Source organism: Corvus moneduloides, chromosome 1 (assembly GCF_009650955.1).
Source record: "Corvus moneduloides isolate bCorMon1 chromosome 1, bCorMon1.pri, whole genome shotgun sequence".
NCBI lineage: Eukaryota > Metazoa > Chordata > Aves > Passeriformes > Corvidae > Corvus > Corvus moneduloides.
Genome location: NC_045476.1, coordinates 19,079,960 through 19,100,171, shown reverse-complemented (window position 1 = coordinate 19,100,171; position 20,212 = coordinate 19,079,960). Strand labels below are relative to the sequence as shown.

General features: G+C 40.8%; 1 protein-coding gene across 12 annotated transcripts in view; it reads right to left on the bottom strand.

The window, feature by feature from the left end:
- ABI1 (abl interactor 1) overlaps positions 1–20,212 on the bottom strand; it is a 78,241-nt gene that overhangs the window by 38,789 nt on the left and 19,240 nt on the right. For all 12 annotated transcript variants that reach the window (XM_032111627.1, XM_032111546.1, XM_032111807.1 and 9 more), the window contains exon 2: positions 16,478–16,645. In XM_032111627.1, coding sequence (XP_031967518.1) covers positions 16,478–16,645 — 168 coding nt within the window. The remainder of the gene's footprint in view (positions 1–16,477; positions 16,646–20,212) is intronic.

Below are 20,212 nucleotides of genomic sequence, written 5' to 3'. Positions count from 1 at the left end.
ATGGGGCAGCTGACAAAAGCCAGTAGGTCTCACCTGTGAAATGCCACCTCACAGAATTAGGGTCTATGCATGAAAAACATCTTTGGAGAGACAAAAGGAAGTCTCATCCCAGCCTCACCCCTGCTCCCCACTTTCCCCGACTGAAAGGAAGTTGATGTCAACACAGAGCATAAGGAGGGGAGGTCCACAGAGTATCTCTGGGAACAGGGAGAGCAATGTGGGAAGTAAGACTGGCAGATGGCAACTGAAGGCAAATGGAGTTTAAGTCCTACAGAGGAAGAGATTTTAGCAGCTCTAGAGAGGCCCTTGTTATGGAAAGAAAACAGTCAAGGCAACAGTCCTCCCTCCTCCCCACTGCATTGGTGAAATGCCAGAAGCACTTTGCTAAAGTTCACATAAGCATGGGGGAAATGGAACTTCAAACATCTGGAGTATGGAGGTCAGACAGCGCTGCAGAAGCAGCTGGCCCTGCACGCAGAAGGCGGCTGTCTGCCAGGATGTCAGTGAGTGAAGAGGTGGGATGGGTCTGTGGCTAAAAGCAAGAGCCTGGAAAACAGCAGATTGAAGTTCTATTCCTGGCTCCGCCAGACTTCCTGTGCTATGCCAAGCAAGGAGCTTTGCTGCTTGGGCTTGGAGCCGTGCACCTGCAGCAGCACCAGGAATAGACAGAATATAGGTGGGCACAGGTACAGGCAGCACTGCCACAGCTACCTGCTCTGAGCACAGCAACACAGTGACAGATTGCCCAGATTTCTCTGTCAAACACCTTACACTGATGTTTTTAATTGCTAATGAAAATGCACAAGTGAGTTACAGATCATACTTCCTGTGCTTTGGCAAAACCTACTGCCAATTTTAACCACTTGAGCAAACTAAATGTACAAACACTGCAATAAGAAGTGCATTATGAACATTATTCATTTAAAAAAAAAAGCACGAGCCCTCCAATAACCTGTGAGACATGTTTATATGGAGTACAACAAATTTTTGTGTTCTAGATAACTTTTTTTCTTTCAAATGCAACTGCTAGTTCAATACCTTCTTCAAGAGCTTGAGTATAATAAACAGGTAGAAAAAATGCATCACTAATGTAGATCTCTGTGGGAAGATACAGAGAAGAAACAAGTCCATGTCTTTTCAGCATCCAGTGTCAGGAGTGGGGGAAGGGAGAGAAATAGCTTCCATAGTTTTATTCCCTGCTCTGACACAAAATCCCTGATCACTCTAGAATATAGTTTCCAGTATTAGCAGGAGATTCAGCTGTGGCTGAACCCCACACCCCACCCTTTCACAAGCACTGCATGACAGGAAGTACGAACCCAGCTCTGCACCAGATCAGAACTACAGCACATGGCAAAATGACTGGCAACTTTAGTTTCACACTGTACGACAAACACCTTTCTCAATATCAGTTCTTCTACTCAGCCCTTCCTCCAACCCACCACCTTCCCTTCACCAAGACAGGATTCCAATAAAAGAGAACTACCACGGTACATTCCCTCTCCTCTAGTGTTCTACACAGTGAACTGAACAGACATTTCAATGTTTAACTAACACCAGTTGCTGATTAAAACCAGTCTTTAAAGTGGAAGACACTTCAAAAGAGAAGAGTTTCAACAGTACAATCTGATGGATTTTTGACAGAACAACATTTGGGATGTGCAGTCGTGTTACATTTGTATTCAGCTCTAAAAAGCAGATAAATGCTTTTGATTATGCAAAGTCAAAATTCTAGCTGTATGCATGAGTGTATTTCAGCCTGTGAAATTAGATTTTAGTGACTTCAAAATTTTTTTTTCTGGGTATTCCTGAAGATATGCATGAGTAAGTCAATTCAGAAGACAAAGAAAAAGAAACTAAATATGCTTATGCAAGCTTCCATGTAAGAGTTCCAACCTTTTAAAGTAGCTGACTGAGTCCCTCTTTTCCATACTGGAAGCAATGCACTTGTCTAGAATGAAACAAAACATACAAACCTAAATAGATTTTTTGACTGTAGGAAAGCACAACAGAAAGGAAAAATTAAACGGCTTCTTCAGTAGTTTGGACTCACTAAAGAACCACCATGGGAGTAGAACAAAACTGTATGTCAAACGAAAAGCATTCTGTGTGCCAAAAAAAGCAACTTCATAGGAGATGAACATGTGCAATTGCAAAGAGCACTGCAGGTGGCTGAAAAGGAAACCATCTAAAAAAAGCCTATGAAAAATAAACTCAAGAGAACAAGTCTGAATTTTCTGAAAGTTTGACTGAGGTAAGGTGCTGATAAAGCTGTAACAATGACAAGTCAAAATGCTTATGCCTGAACAAAACAAAACAAAACAAAACAACCAAAAAAAAAACCCCAAAACCCCAAAGCCCAGTACTTCACATTTAGTTGTAAGCTGGCAAGCCAAATTGGGAAGAGCACAGAACAGAATCCATGCCAAGAGAAAGTAAGCTAATATTACCTTAACCTTAATTTATCACCTCTTCAGTGCTTTAGTTAATCAGCTCTAATAGTAAACATAAAATATTTTCCAATAATTAAAGTTATGTTACATGGATGAGACAATGGATTTATTGTATATTTCAAAATAATTATTATGCTAAAGAATAACAAAACTCACACATAAAAGCTATTCTCATTTATCACATGTATTTACTTGAAAGTGGTCTGAATTAATTTTCAGACACACACTTTTTTAAAACAAAAAAATCCCAACCACCAAATGACCTAAAACCAACCAAAAAAAAAAAAAAAAAAACCCACATATACACACATAAATACACAAACACACAGAAATGCCTCTCCCAAGCACTCCCCTTCTCCACATGAATTCAGGGTCTATGAGATGTCTAAGGCTGGTAGTTCTAGGAGAGACTGTTTCCCTCACACATAAAACAAGGACAACATATGCTGGAATGATGATGGGTATCCTTTAGCCACCTGCAGACATAGTTTGATTACAAATCACCCAATGTTACTTCTATCCCTCTTTGATCATATGTCATTTGATGGCAGTGATACAAGCTATTGGGAGATGTGCTGGTTTTCAGCTAGGTCAGCACTGCACCAGGAGTAGCTCATGAGTATTAATTAAACAGCCATCATGTGGCTGAAGGCCACACTATCTACACCACAAACCCTCTTGGATTAGTGCCACAAACACAGTTTACCCTACATGAAATGTCTATTTCTCAGTTCCCAAGTGTTCAAGGGTTGAATATTCCACTTTGTTCAGAAAAGAACTACCGAAGGTCTGGACTTCTAAAAGATTTTTTTAATAAAAAAGTAGGCAAGCTGCTATAGCACACTACTTCGTTGCAACACTATGAGGTGCTACTCCAATGGAGTGATAACCACCAATGGCAACTCTTTCCTCTTGTCCCCACTGCCCATCAGTAAAATAGGGTGGCAGGAAGAACCCTCAGCCACTATAGATTCCAATCTAAAAGTGTTCAGTACACATATTCCACTCTACAGTTCACTTACTACCCATTCTACTACCTCCTGCATATTACTGTAGCAAAGAGTTCTTCCATGTCTCTTGAATACTGAAACAACTAGGATCTGCCAAGTTCCTCACTTTTGTTTTCAAAGACAAATATAGAACAAAATGGTTCAGTCTTCTGATGCAGCCTGTCCTTTCTCAAAATCCCTTCAGCAAGAAGGTACATCAACAGAGGACAAGCTTAGAAGCATCATGAACTTCCCTCAGCTCAAACTTCTTCTAAAAACTGAGTTTCCACAGCATCACATGTAGATGCCTATTAAGATACTCAGGCAAAAAAGGAGAGTTGACAAAAAATCCCTCACATGTTTCCTAAGACTGTGCTACTATTTTGGACTGAGTCATACAGACTTCTTGCAATTTGGGATATATTAAGCAAAACCAGAAGACAGACAAGCAAATCACAAGCAAATCACAAGCATGTATGACGTTTACCAGTTTAACAGGGTAGAAGGAAGGGCCAAGGCAGAGGGGGAATTGCTAAGGCTGCTCTTAATTCTCCATTGCCATTTTTATTTCCACACACAACTCAAACAGGAAGTTGCACATTGTTTCTGTAAATGGATTTCCCTTAGTCTCCCAACTCTTGGCCGCAACTGATATGAAATACTGCAGTTACATCTGTTGGTAACATCCAGATGGCCTCAGAAGTCCCAGCAGCACCTACCCCGTACTGAGCCACAACCTTATCCAGCCAAAACTACTTCTGACTAAGGCAGGGCACACTGGCAGAGGGAGCCTGGCCCAAGAAGAATCTATGCCATCATTCAGCCCCTCCACCAGGACCACATCTCAGGCTTGTACATGCACACACCCAAAACTAAGATCTTGACTCCATCCTGTAGAAGGGCACCTGAACACAAACACTGCAGCCTGATGGCAGATTAAAAGACAGTACAAGTCTTGAAGAGAACTCTCGTGCATAGGCACAGAGACACAGGCACACTACTATGTCCCTGCTGCTGAATGTATTATCCTACTATTGCTACAGTCAATTCATTAGACTGATCATGTGCTCAGAAATTGGCTATTTCCACTGTGCAGTTATTAGCACAATGATTAAATATGATTTTAGCCACTTGGGGAGAAGCAGAGCATTAGCCATTGGAGAGGACTAGGGGGCAGAGAACAAAACACAGTCTGTCACAAGAGAATGGCAGGAAAAAGAAGACTGGCCATCTCTTACTACCACCTTAGGCAGAAGTTATACATACACTACACAAATACTGACCAATGAAGTGTTTAAAGCTAACTGAGGGAGGGCAGACTGGTGCCATGATGAGGGTGCTCCAAACACCATGGTGGGTTATAAGCCTCTGAACAGCACCACAGAGTTTCAAGAGGCAGCTCTAACACTCCACAGTAACAACCACCATGGACATGTGCATGACTGGACACTGACCTGTGCAGTGCTGGACAGCTAAACATACACTGAAGAGTCACTGAACACCTGCAAGAAACCTGAGTACACAGGAAAGTGGTGGTGATCAATATTGAAAGTGGTGGGGAGTGATATGCTGTTACCTCAATCAGGGAGAGAGGTGCTGCTGAGTTCCCCAAGAGATAAAGGGGTGCATCACAACACAGTTTAACAGGCTACAAAAAAGACAGCTGTGCAAACTTCTGTAGACTACCTCCTCCCACTGGTTTGGTAAAGTCTGGGGAGGTCAATGCACTTCTTGGATTTAAACTGTGTATATCCATTCAGCAATACAGAGTGCCTTTACTCCCAGAAGTATACCATATAATATAAACAACAACTACGCATTCGTTTTAAGAACTACCACGACTAAGGAATCTTGGCAAATGGGCAGGAGGGGAAGAGTACACAGGAAAGTTATCCAAGTAAGATCTGCAGACTGCTCACAATCTGTTTTCCCAGGATGTTTGCTTAAGTCACATAATTGTTTGCAGAACCTCTGCTTTCTAAAAATGCATTTGGAAAAATTCATTCCACATTTTCTTAAATCAGTTTCTACTGCTTAGATGATGCTTTTCAATATTCTCAAAGTAGGTGACCTATCATTATCCAGTAATGACTAGTCAGCAGCATTCTCTCAAACGTCTTCTAGGCAAACATTTCACATAAAAACCAGTATTTTAAAAGTTTTTCAAATAATTTTTTAAAAAATGTTAGATATATGTAGTCCAAGTAATTCTGCCAGCTCTAATAGAGAGTACCTCTGAAGAAATTTCTGTATTGACTGAAGGACTACACATTAATGCAGCCAAAGGAAATGCAATCTTGAAGTTGTTGAGCTGAAAATAAGATGCCAGTAACTTGGAGTCATGATCCCTTCACTCTCCTTTTGCTCACATGTCTGGAGGTCTAGATGTAGGAAGCAAGCTAACTGGGACTGAAGCTTGATACTCTTGATGCCAGCCTAGCGGCACACTGCACTGCAGGAGGAATTCGCTGCTTAAAGCAGCAAAATCCCCAGTGATTGAATTTGAATTTTGCTCAGTGAGGGCTTATGGAAACCATCCCCCACTTCCTGAGCTTTTTGTTATTTATTAACATGCCACAGCCTGAGCTCAGAAAAGGGGAAAAACTTGTTATTTTAACCAAAGCACCACGAACACCGCCAGAAATTCTCTCCTCCAGTTTTAGCACTCGGATGCCAGAGTACCATAAAACGCTACCACTACATCATGGGCACTTCAAAATAGTAATAGATGCAGCACTTCTGTGGCCAGCTGTCATGCTACTATCAAAATAAGGCACTAGCAGACACATCTACAGGTCTGAACACCATCCACAACACAAAACCAAATATGCTTAATTACCCATCAGGATGAGGCTAAACCAGGGATATGAAAGCGGTAAGCTGGCCATCCTCAGTATGTAGAATGGAACTAATAAAATAAAGGGTGACCTGGCTCCTATCAGCTTACAGGTGATACAACCCTATCAGTGCTGTCTCTTCACATGAGATTTAGAGTGTATGAGGAAACTAAATCAAAATACAGCAACACAGGTAAGAGATTAGATAGTTGAGAAAAATCTAATTTGTTTCAGGCCTTTTGACTGGACTTCTTTCTTTACCTTAAGGACTCATAATTACATGAGGCTAGAACACTTCTGTTGCAACTTGGAGGTTTCTACATTTCCTAAATGGAGATTGTCCTCAATTACTTCAGCATCTCACTCATCACCACAGCAGGCAAAAAGTGCCCTGAGATGAAGTACTGAAATAACATAATATTTCTACCATTCTTCCACTCTGAGACGCCATAATCTGCCAAGACACACATGCAGGTCAACTGCATAATTTCAAGCTAAGTTTCTTTCTTTTTTTTAAATCTAAGTTTTAATTATAAGAAATTCAAGAACCATTTACAGGAATAAACAATTTGCTAGTCCACACAAGCTAGCATGTTATTAGCTTACCACTCACTACCTATGAACTACTAAAGAGCAAAAAATATGTACATTGCTCAAAAAAAACTTCTATTAACACCTTTTTCAGCCGAGGTTAGGAGACAAGCCTTAATCACAGTAGAACTCATCGTTTTTAGTCCTGTAGTACATCTGGCCATTACTGCATCTTGCTCAACACTTGACTTGACAACACACGTAAGAAAATCCTATAAATGGACAAAGAAGGATCAGCTTCCCAAAGATGACATTTATCTCCTTTCCAATCAGATAAAGGCTGATTTGTGGCTTGAAGGCTTATCTTGCAACCTTATACAGCCTAGTTTTGAACACAGTTCAAAAATATTAACTTAAAATTTAAAAAAAAATCTTCTAAGACACTGAGTTCAACAAGGAAGCAGAATTTCCTACGTTCAAATCAATCCTTTCAGTTATTATTCAATTTCCTTGGTTTTATATTTTCAAATGATGGCCCAACTGACTTTTCCTGAAGCAATGATATGTTTTATTATTTTCATCATGACCCCTTTCAACTCTAAGGACCCCATCCTACTTGCTTTTACTCTATATTTAGAAGCCTAATAGCTTTTAATCATACCCTTGTTGCTCCTGCTCTTGCCACACAGAGGAATTTGAGATAGTATGACAAGATCAGGTTGACATTGTTTCTCTCTTGCAAGCAAGGACAGAGAAGCCAGTTAGAGAAATAGCAAGCCGTGCTTCAGTCTTGGTGTGAGACCACACTGAATCGTACCATTGGACCCATTGTAAATAATCATCCTAGGACAATGTGCGAGGGCAAGAAGCAAATGCTTTCAGGCATGAACAGGTGAAGCCACAAAACTACTAAACATTAGCACTCATACAAGGACACATTCATTAAAAACTCGTAGCTACTCAGCAGATTCTCAAAGAGGAAACAAACCACATACAAGACCTGTGATTCTGTGGTCACATATTGCTTACATTTTTATGCCCATAAGATAGAATTATGCACAATATTAGACAAAATTATTAAATAATATAACTATTTGTTGGAACCAGAATTTTTTATTAGAGAGGCAAATCACAGCTTTAGTAATCTATTTTTTGGAATTGAGAAAGAGGCACACATACTTTTATGACAGTTACTTCAACATGCACAGTCAACATTCCAAATGGGAATGACTGAAATAGCAAATGATGGCCTTACCTAGTTGTCACTCAAAATGTGCTAGTTCAAAACACATTCTGAGTTTTCTTAAAAAATAAAAACCCTACCTACAGTATAGGTTTTAAACAAACAAATTTACAGTTTTATTTCCACTACCGGCACAACACCCTCTCTGTGATGGCACTAGCAGCAGGGTCAGTGAAGAATCAATAATAATCTCCACCAGGGTAAGTTGTCCCAAATTAATAATGTTCAGCGTAACCTATTTAGGTCTTCAGCTGTAAATTATATCACCCAACACAATTTCACATTTTTTTCCTGTACAGTGAAGGGAAACTTTACTTTGTGATCTGTGAGGACTGCCCTAGTGATGCAGAGATAATACCATCCCAGATGGTATTAGGGAAGGGAAAGGGTACCCACCAGGGCTCAGGAGCCACATAACAAGTGTTTAGTAAGATTAGCATAGTTGGATAGATTTTCACACTTCATACACACTTTTTCAAAGTTACAGTAAAACAACAGAAGTTGTCCCAGCTTTAGAAGAGCAGCTACCAAGTCATTCACAGACCTCCCATGGACTAATAAAGTGTTTTCTGCATATATATGACATGTAAGGGGACTTTTACAAGACATGCATAACAGATATCAATGGGTCCCAAAAGGCTCCTAATAAAGAGAATAAAGTCAAACCAGCAGCAGCATAAAAAGTGGTAGTGTTATTACTGGCTTGTAAACACTCATGGGAATCATTACTTGGTTTTCCACCTGCAGATCAAAGTTAACTGAGCACTTATGTGCCCCCAGTAAAATCAGCCAGCAGAAAGCACTAAGCAATTCCTATTTGAATGGCACAAGAAGTCCAGCCACAAGTACCCAACAGGACATGTTCTCGTGCTTGAGTGGAAGCTTCAATGATGCTGTACAATGAATGCTGCACTCATCTGCTCCACAGTAAGTTTCTTGTACTTGTTTTTCCCCTCCATTTCCCCAAAAAGAGTCAGCTCAAGCACACCACTACCCAGCTACTGCAAAAACCAACATCCCAAATAGCTGCACTGGATGGCACAGGTACAGCAACTGACTAAACGCTTTGGTAGCTGGTTACCTGCTGTTTTATTAGGCACAATGCTCTTATCACCTCGTACACTGCATTTATTCAATAAAAGCATCGACAGAGATAAAACTTTAATGCAGTGTAAACCAGGAACTATTCACATGTGAAGACTGCTGGTTTACTAAGACTTGAAATAGAAGGAAAATCAATTTCAGGCAGCAAGCTAATCAGATGCATCTGAAGAAAAAATAAAAACAAGACTCCTTGGAAACTCCAATATGTGACTTTACATCAGGTTATAGTGACGCATTTCATCTATGCAGTATATCTTCCAGATATGAGAGTTTTCATTAAAAAGACTGCACAAACACTGATGACTCCTTTGTTACATAAAATTGTCAAAAAGGCCTTTCAGAGTCGTGTTCACAGTGCTGGGATTTTTGGCTTTGATTTCAGAAAACAAGAGGCTGCATCAGGCCTCTTAATTTAGTATTTAATGAGGTATCTACAGCTTACAGCCAAATAATTGAGCAGAAATAAGGCTTTAATGGTCTAAAACACATTGAAAAGTATGCATTCAGACTGTCCTTCTAGCAGATGGTGGAATGGGAGTAAGCATATGAAGGAATTAATGACAGTCAATAGCTATTGAAGTTAGCAACTTTCCCTATGCCCCAAAAATATGTTCAAAACCTTGCATTCCACAGTGGTGGGTGGGGGGAAAGTGTGAAACAAGAGTTTCTGGTTCAGTTTCTTCTTCAGCAAAGCAATGGCTCTTCCCCCATCACAGAAAGGCTGACACTGTGGTTGCTCTCTCATAGGTGTACATAATCTAAGTATCATGGATGGGGGGAGTGCTTTGATTTTTTTGTTGGTAATGTGCTGGGGTTTTTTTTTTTTTTTTTTTTGACTGCATCAGCTGAACTGCACAGGAATTACAGACATCCTATGTGTATTCATTTGTGGACATGAAGGAAATTACTGAATGGCTGACAAGGCAACTCTTACACATTATACTACTTTCTGAGCAATTTATATATATCATGTAGAAGCTGATATGCACAAAGTTGACAACAATTTTCATAAGCAGACATAAACAGAGCACACATAGTACAACTTCTTGGAGCCTCGGCCTCTATCAGGAAGAGAACAGGAAGAACAGGATTTGAAGCAAAGGCCACAGAGATAACTGTCGGCACTTTATTAGGAGAGGGAACATCACCCAAGGCAAGGTTAATCTGAACAAAAGGTGCAAGTTTCTTGCCATATTTAGAGTAGTTGTGGCTGCTGACAGGCAAGGGCAATCCAAGAGAACCAGACAGAAGACATTATTTTTCTAACATATACAACATCACATGATGCACTAGTTCCTACTGATACTTTTGGTCTCTCCACACACTTTTGGATGTGTGGAAAGGAAAGTTTGGATGGAAGTGGAGCTTACAAGATTTGTAGATATGTGATGGCAGTTTCTCCCCTGACTTTGTAATTATCTCCCCCCCCTCACCAATTAGTTCCTATAACTTATGATGTGCCTTTCAAGGATACAAAGTCAGCTTTTAGGATACATCCAGCTACTGCAATGTAAGACCAAAAAGAGCCATGGCAGAGATCCAGTGGTGCAAAACACTCCAAAATAAAACGGCTTTTCCCAACTCCATGTACTAATCCGCTAAGCTGCAGCTTGTGGCTAGCTGTTTAACATTACACTGTCACTACCAAGCCAAAGACTAACTGCAGAGACAGAAACAGACTTAAATACTAGCAGGCTACCATAGCATCACTGCTTTGCTTTGTCAGACCAAACAAGCGCAACTCCTTCAACCTCTCCTTGTAGGCTGCATGCTCCATGCACTGATCATCTCTGCATCCCTCTCTCTGCTTGCTGGACTATCTCCAGTTGCCCTAAATGACTCTCGAACAAGGCAGAGGTGACCAAAAAAAAAAAAAAAAAAAAAAAAAAAAGACCACCACAGACCCAGCACTCCAATTGAAATTGCATCACTGCCTTTTATCTGCCACCACAATCTTCCCAAGGCAGCCCCACCAGACTGCTTCACTTATTCAGAAAGCCTTGTGGTGCTGGCTCATGCTCAGCACACCAGCTTCTTTCCAGCCCATGGCTACTCACACAGTCACCTCTCAGTGCATACAAATGCACTTTGGGCCCTACCATAGGGTGTAGGACCTTGCACCTTGCCCAGTTTCCCAATGTTTTTGCTGATTCAATAAAACTCCCATGTACTAAGCATTTACTTCTTTTTAAAGAGGCAACTTCAGAGTAGAAGTACCTGGACAGCTGTACTTTGGAAGCACAGTCACCACTAAGAGGATCTGGAAAGGTCTTTTGCTTCCATCCATAGCTGTACTGAAGTACACTTCACATAATTGTTTGTTTCTAGGCATGACCACCCACATTCATCAGCAGATTTGTCACATTTTCTACCCTCTTTCTACTTCTTGGCTTTCAAACACGAAATTAAACTGTGTTGTGATCATGAACCACAATCCCTAAACGCAGTATCACATTAATCCAAAGTAAACACACACGCCGAAAGCTCCTTCCCACAAAAACTCAGTCATAAAGAGTCCCCACTGTACCTGTGCTGCCTTTTGCCTCTTCAAACATCAGAGATGGGCTGAGCATCTAACAGCTCTTGTGCTCCTCTTCCCTGTCAAACACCAACTTGCTACTTAGGAGTTCACCCCTTACAGTCCCAGAACATGTTCAGCAGGGCTTCTCTGAAACCTAATCCACATCAGTCCTGACTGGTAGCTAACCCAATGGAAAAGCCTTCATATTTGGGATTGTCTATGCGTGATTGAACACAGGCTACAGCTGTGAGATTCAGAAAGCCTACATCTGCAGAAAGACATCTGCATATCTGCGCTGTTGCTTGGACTTTACCTACACAACCACGCCATAGCAACACAAGGCATTTGGCTTTCTGCTTGCATATGGCACTTGAATTACACATGCAATTAATTAGACATGGATGATAACAGGCAAGATTCTTCTGAACTAATTCTGGGGAATTTTTAAATTATTTTTTTTAGTTCTAAAAGCTAGCTTGTAACTTTAAATGGTAACGAAAAATGCACATGTATCTCTTTTTCTTTGCTGAGAGTGTTGTTTTCAGAACACACTATTTTGCAATAGTCCCTATTTCGCATTAGAGGAGAGCTTCAGATGCAAAAGAAAACCTTCATACTGAATGTTTAAGGGGGGGCAGTGTTTCCTGGTGAAAATTATCATTTCTTAAAAAGGAGACTACTGCTTTCTTCATGCTGGGATTTAAATACTGAGCTATTTAAAAACTGTTAATGTAGAGGGGGAAAAAAAAGGAATAGTTGCTACACCCAGTGCTGTGTCTCTGACAAACATGAGAACTGATCTGTTTTTTCAGTTTTCAGTTTTGACACAGTAAACAAGGATGTCCCTGTCAACCTCTCCCCTCTGAGAAATCTCTAGCTGTCTCATCTTCATTCTCTTGAACTTTGTGGAAATGAAGCAGCAAAAAAATTTATCTTAAAGTACATGTTTAAGCCAAGTGTCATTTCCAAGAAAAGGAGAGGAAGAGCTGACTACAACCAAGAAACAGTGCTGACTACAGGGGGACAATCTCTTCCCCAGTCCTGCTGGCCACACTGTTTCTGACACAGGCCAGGATGGCACTGGTGGTCTGGCTACCTGGGCACATGGCGGGTTAGGTTCAGCTTCTGTTGACCAACACCCCCAGGTCCTTTCCTGCTGGCAGCTTTCCAGATACTTCTCCAAGCCTGGAATGCTACATGGGGTTATTGGAGTCCAACTGCAGCGCCTGGCACTTTGTCCTGCTGAACCTCAGACCTCTGGCCTCTTCCAATCCATCTAGCCTGTCCAGATCCCCCTGCAGAGCCTTCCTGCCCTCCAGCAGATCAATACTCCCACCCCACTTGCTGTCTCTGCAAACTGACTGAGGGTGCCCTTAATCCCCTCATCCATATCATTGATAAAGATCCTAAACAGGACTGGCCCCAATACCAAGCCCGGGGGAACACCACTGGTGACCAGTGACCAGCTGGATGTCATTCCATTCACCAACACTCCCTGGGCCCGGCCATCTTGACAGTTTTCTACCCAGCCAAGAGCACACCGGTCCAAGCCATGGGCAGCCAGTTTCTCCAGGAGATGCCATGGGAAATGGTGTCAAAGGCTTTACTAAGGTCCAGGTAGACACATCCGCAGCCTCTCTCTCATCCACTAAGTGGGTCTCCTTGTCATGGAAGGGGATCAGGTTGGTCAAGCAGGACTTGCCTTTCACAAATCCATCCTGGCTAGGCTTGATCCCCTGGTTTCATGTGTCACATGACAGCACTCAAGATGATGTGTTCCATGACCTTCCCTGGCACCTAGGTCAGGCCGACAGGCTTGTAGATCCCTGGATCCTGCATTCAGCCCTTCTTGTAGGAAGAATTTAATGGCATTAATTTTGTTAAATTAATGCCATTAGTGAAGTCCTGATGTTGTGTTGGTGCTAAGTATACACTTAATATCTTTTCCGCCCCAAATCTTGCCTAACGGGGTAAGTAGGATCCCTTATACCAGAAGGGTTTTCAAACTTCTCCAGAAGAGTGACAAAGTCTCTGCTCTGCCGTATCAGAACAGCTTGGAAAGGTCAAGCCAGCTTGGCAATGCTCCAAGTCAATATGAAGGATTTAAACCAAAGAGCTGAGCTCTATGTGTACAGCCCCCCTGTATTGGGTTTAGTAAATGATCACATGGCAGGTCACTCCAGAGCCACACATTACAGCTGAAAGCCAACTGTAACTGCAGAAAATACAGATGCAGCTGGGCAGGTTTTTGTTCTGGCTGCCATGTGAAAGCCATTCCCGGAGTTGTTCACTACCTCTGTGTGCTCAGCAAAGTGCTCCCTCACCCCACTGCGATTACTCATGTGAAGCCTCTGTGTTTGTGCTCGACAACATACCAAAGCCAAATAATTTTTTTCCTACAAAACCAAGCACAATTTCTATTCATAAAATTAGGCTCCAGTAACAATATAACACACTAGTCCATCACCTAACTTTTAATGAGTGCTTTTTCCAGTGAAGAAGATACACAGCTAGGAAAAATATGGAGAGGCTACTAATCAGGCTTAGTTATCCAGGGATTTAGCTTAGAATCATTCTGGAGAACATGAATAGTCAACTGAAAAACAGTATGGGAACAGAAACGGTCTGTGGAGAGAAGAGCCACAGGATTTTCTTCCTTAGAAGAACTATCAAATTGTACCTTATTTCACAGATAGCTGCTCTTTTTTGCAAAACCCAGAATCGAGTAATTGACTGGCAATGCCCCAGATCTGTGTTTCTAGGCAATACTTCTTTCATGGAAAAGAATGCCATTTTGAGAATTTGTTCATCCCCATGCTTTAGTAACATGAAAACATTCACAATTGATAAAGGCACAGGGAAGGACACTCGGGAGATCCCAAAGCATTTAAAAACAGTCTATCGCAGCAATTGCACAGCCGATTCAAGAAAGGCAATTGAAGCATTTGAGCAGAAACACTTCAAAGCAAATAGCTGAGCTGATATGTGTTCATTATCTGTATCCAGTTTAATTCTACAAAATTAGTCTGCAGAGGTTCATTTATAAGCAAGGATTAGTTTCAGGCAAGACCAACCAGGACAGAAACTACAAGCAAGTGACCTTGCTAAACACTCCTCAAAAGCTTTACAAAGCGCTGATTGTTCACGGTCTTTAGCAAACAGTCCATGTATCAGGTGACTCCAATAGCTTTCAGCATAGTGCCTTCAATCCAAGCAGCAAATAGTACAGACGGTTAACACCTTTTATGCGAGTATCAAACATTCTGGCTTTTTACATGGCTAGTCATATTAGTGGGCCAATGAGAATTTAACAATAATTGCTTCACACACACACTGCAACTCTCAAACATTTAAGAAAAGATGTGCTCAGTATAAGAGGGCAATGTTTGGGAAAGTCTATAGATTCAGTCCTTTATCCAGTCATTTCTTAAGACATAGTCATAAACCCAGCATCTCTGAATACTTAACAGAACAAAAAACTTATCTACAGCCATTTCGCTTCCTCCTACTTTCCTGTTTCAGTGGCAAGTACTTTTAAAATACTTCACACAGCTTTTAACACTGTTTAGTTCTCAGCACATGTTAATCTCACATGCCTTTTTGATAGGTTTGTTACTACGAAGGCCCTTCCATATGCGCTGGAATCTTCTCCCTGCTGACATGCTTTCGATAAAACCACTGTTGTTGCCATTTCACAGAAAGATGTTTAGAAACCACAACTTTAAAAAAACAGTAAGAGGTTAGCAGGGCTGGGGAGGGAGACAGCAGAGACCATAAGAAGCATTTTCTTTCAAGTATTTGGTCTAAGGTGTATCACCAACAGGATGCTGGTTGACCAACTAAGGTTTTAAATTCACTGGCTGCACTGAAGAATGTTTTAAGTTGCATCCTCTGCTATTTGTTTACGAAATATCTCAGAGAGACATAGGACACAGTCCAGTGAAGATCCAACTGAATTTCAGTAAGAGCATGACAGGGTGGATACCAGGCTTTCAATAACCCCCTCAAGCCCATTTCAGAACAGCAATGTAAGGGTGAAATAACTGAGTCCTCTCCCTTCCTTCACTGCCACTAATATGGCACACACTTGGTTATGCAACAAGCCACTTCCAGATGAAACACAACAGACATTTTTGGCTGAGTTAGCATACAATCAGGCCAATGATCAGGTACAAGGCAGGCAGCAGCAGCAATGCTTCCCCCCCCAGAAGCAGGCAGCCAGGGTGAAGCTTCAGCCAAGGAAATACAGGCTGCCATCTATTTCCATGTCCTCACTGCAGCAACTCCAATAATACTGCAGTCACAGTACAAGTCAGGTCAGCTCACTCATTCAACTGCCTCAGCTGGGAAGGAATTTGGCTTGAACAGGTAGTGGCAGCATGTGAACCCCTCTCCCCTTCCACACAGCACATGAAATATATCCTGCAAGGCTATGAAAACAAATGAACTCACTGCTTGTGTTAAATAAAATACCACCTCCCATATGGCACTTCGAACTGCATTTCCTTCAGAAACAAAACCCTTCTATCTACCCCTCCCTCAACTGCAGCTTCAGATCTTGAAATCTTAGTAATTAATTCCTGCTTTAAATCAAACATAATTCCAGCATTCTTGATACAGGAACTATTTTATTTTAGTCATGACCTTAATCACAAAGCATGTTTCATAAATATTAGAAAGAAAAAAGCCTTACCATTTTCTATCACAATAAAGAAGTCAAACTATCCAACTCAATAATAAGAGACACAATAATGCCTCCTCCAACACTGTCAATCCTCTATTAAAAAAGAAGAGATTACCTGAGAGATATGGTTGATGGAGGACTCCATCCTCCGTAGCTGGGACGCTTGGATGTCCAGCAGTTGTAATACATTGTTGGCCAGTGCATTGATCTGATAAGCAACACTGGCTAGAGACTGAGTTGTGTAGGCTTTGGTCTCTTCTAATGCTTTCCTTTTATCTGGAGCCTGTAAAGCAAAAGAACAAGACATCTGCTTTAGGCCATGAAAAGATGGGGGAAAAGGACAGGAACAAAAGATACAACCTGTGTTTGGAAGAATCTGTAATCAAGAAGGTCTGATTGAGCAGCCAAAGTACTTGATCTGCATAAGATTTTAAAAATTCTCAATCATACGGAGGAGATAAAGTATTTGAAAAATACTTAACGATAATAAATTTACATGCCAAGAAACAATTCATTCAGTAGGAAAAATAACACTACTGTGATTTGTTGGAGTCAAGTTTCTAAAGCCTGTCCAATACCTCATTTCTCAAAAAGCCCCACAAACACTGAAATGCTCCTTTTGCCATCTCTTACGAGGTCATGCAGCCCAGGCTAATCAAGACAGAAAAATATTTTCTCACAGTGGGGTGTCCCCTATTCCACATGCCATCTACAAAGCCAACCCTCCAGCTATGCTGGCTTCTCCTCTTACAAACCAGGAGAAGGGAGAGTAGAGCATCAGGACGGCATGCCCAGAGGCCTCCTGTATGCAGAAGTACTTGTGAAATTACCCCTCCTCACACAAAAGGTTAATAGACTATCCTTGACAGCTGAGAAAGTTCATCATTGACTGAGAAGACACACGTATTTTGAGGTATCAGAAAGGAACATATGCTTCCCCCTGAAGGGTAAAAATATAGGGAAAGGATAACTTGAAATCACACCTTGTTAAGGTAAAGTCCTCAATCTGTCCTGAGGCATGGTTCCCAAGTCAGAGGGCAGGTTACTGTCCAAGATCAGGAACTGTTTACATTACTTGAGTTGCATGGCCCAAGTAAGTCCCTCCTCTCTGGCAGGATGGGAGATACCAACACCACCTCTACCATGAAGACACACAGACAGAAGCCATTTTGAAGTATTCCCTGTATCACACCTTAGGAGCTGGCAGTGGAGGCCATGTACTTCATCTGTTACCCAACTTGCAAATTGCAGCTATCCAGAATTTCCTTTTCTTCCATTTTCAATAGAGATGCACTGCATAAGGAAGAGTTTGCAATACACAATGACTCAGTGCTACTATAGTTTCTTCCCAATTTTATGTATCTGTGGAATAAACAGTAGATCTCAGCAACCAAAAGAAAAGGTTCATAGTAATAGCCCCTTCCAACTAGACTTCTATTTTTATTGTTGATGTCTTTGAATAACACTACACACATTGTATGCAAGAGTTACAATGTTAAGCACAAAGCAAGGAAACAAAGACATTCCATTAGCATTCAACTGAGCCCTATGTTTTCCACTTTCCATACACTCATTCATTTTTAAATCCTGTCTCTTGTTTTTAAGAGGAAAACCAGAAGGCAAGCTGTTCATATACATTATAAAAGTTTCATCATGACCTAAATACTGCAACATATAATGCTATGCTACATTTTGATTATATATTTTTTAAACATGGGTGAATTGCTCCAGTCCAGGAATTTTGTTCATATTCATGACTAACATTCCAAGTCATGTTTGACACTTACTAGTGACACTTGACACTTGGTTAATGCCATCCTTCAAATGGAATTCATATACAGATGCTTCTAAAATGTGAAGCAGCAAGAATGATTCAGTGTAATCTGTTGCCAAAAGGCAGAACAGCTATTGCATGTACTAAGGATACACTATGTAAACCCCCATTTTTTAGTATTTCCAAATGCAAGCAAAGCTACCTTTCATCTAAAAAAAGTATTGACACATGTAGCTGTAAGAAAAAATTAGTAAAAGTCACTTTGCTTCTTTAGAAAACAGAACCTGCGAAACAACTACTAGAAGTTCAAGAAACCCATTTCCGAAAGCACTCTGGCTTTCCAAAGAGGCATTTTAAACTTCAAACCACCACTAGCAGTGTCTTCAAAAACACTGTCCTACTGATCTACAGCCTAAAGAAAACAACTGATAATTTATACACAAACTTCTGCCACTGCGGGAAACGGTAAAAATGCAGGTAGCAGCTTCAGTGGTGTCTGAAATAAAAGGTTTACTGAACCAGACATAACCAAGAAAGCAGCAATCAAGATTAGTGTAACTTCATATAAACTCAGGTGTAGATCTGTAGCCTTTACTCAAGCAGTTTTCATATTGCAAAGTTTCAATTAAATACTGTTAGGCTAAACACTAAGAGGTGACAAAGTCACAGCACTCCATTACTGAGTGCTGTCAAATGAGAAAACTTCAGTGTGTAACAAGTTTCTTTTCATCTATAATGATTCATTGATTAAATGCCTTGTTCTCATTTGCCTAAGCACCAAATGTTTTAGTTATTTGCTCAAATTACTAGTTCGGCAGCAGGATTAAATGAACATAGTTGAGATGTGGAATGCATTTCATGTCCTGTAAGAACTAGATTAGGAACATTTTCAAGCCTTGCAGATAATTCAGGCAATTTCAGTTTGCAGATAACAGTTTAGATTAGAACTAACTTGACATACAGTCTTTTGCAGTATTTTTATTGAGAACTGCTGGCATCCACAAGATACAAGCTAAAAGCTTCACAGACAGCAAAGGCGGGAGGGTAGAGGGAGAAGCCAAGAACTGTGTGACAGAAACAGGAGGGAGCCAGGAGTTCCAATGTTCTTCAACTGTTACTTTCACATCTCTTTTTAAGCAAAAACTGAAAGCAGCATAGAAGATAATGCACATGTTTACATTCAACGTAATACATAATCACTAGTTAACTACTCAATTTTAAGACACATTACAAAGACTGCCACCTGCCTTCTTTCCTAACGGTTCAGAATTACTTTGCCATCTCGTATTAAAAGCTTCAAAGAAACTGTTTTTTTTCCAGTTGTCCTTGATAGAAACTAAATTTGATGTCCTTCAGTAGCAAAGTGGATATTCTTTACAGAACATTGCAGCTTTTGAAGTTTCCCTCCTGTAAGCTCCCACCTTTAGTTTCCCACTGTAAGCCCCAGTTCACCTTTAACAGTCTTGTTACTATGACAAAATTGCTGTTTGAAATTGCTTTCACATAACTAGATTTAACACTAAAAAATTAAAAAAGAAAACCTCTTATATAATTTAATGGGGTACATAAAGAGACAGTTTAAACTACATGGCAGTCTACACTGCATACCATGTATTTTTGTCTAATGCAACTTGTATTATAAAGCTTCCTTGGAAAGTTTACATAAATACTATAGTAAAGCCAAAACTGGTTCTGCACCCAAGCAACTGACACAATAAAAAGAAAGTAGAAGTTTAATTACTGAGTCTTCAGTTCAGTGACATGTCAAGGTCAAATGATGAGGAACCTGTCCATCACTCTACAGCTGATCTTTACAAGTCACATTTTTTTCCCCCTCTCCAAACTGCCACCCACACAGGCACATCCCCACAACATTGTGTGTGCATTGTTCAAGCCATCTGCCCTCCCATCTCTCTCTCTCAGCTAATTCCCACCATCTTCCAGTTCATACAGCACACAACTGCATGTACAGGCTCCCTCCACAAATCTCATCAGCTCACACTGCAAATCATCTTCAGAAGTCAAACTTCTACTGCAAACACACCAGTCCACACCCTCAGTACCTGTTGTCCAACC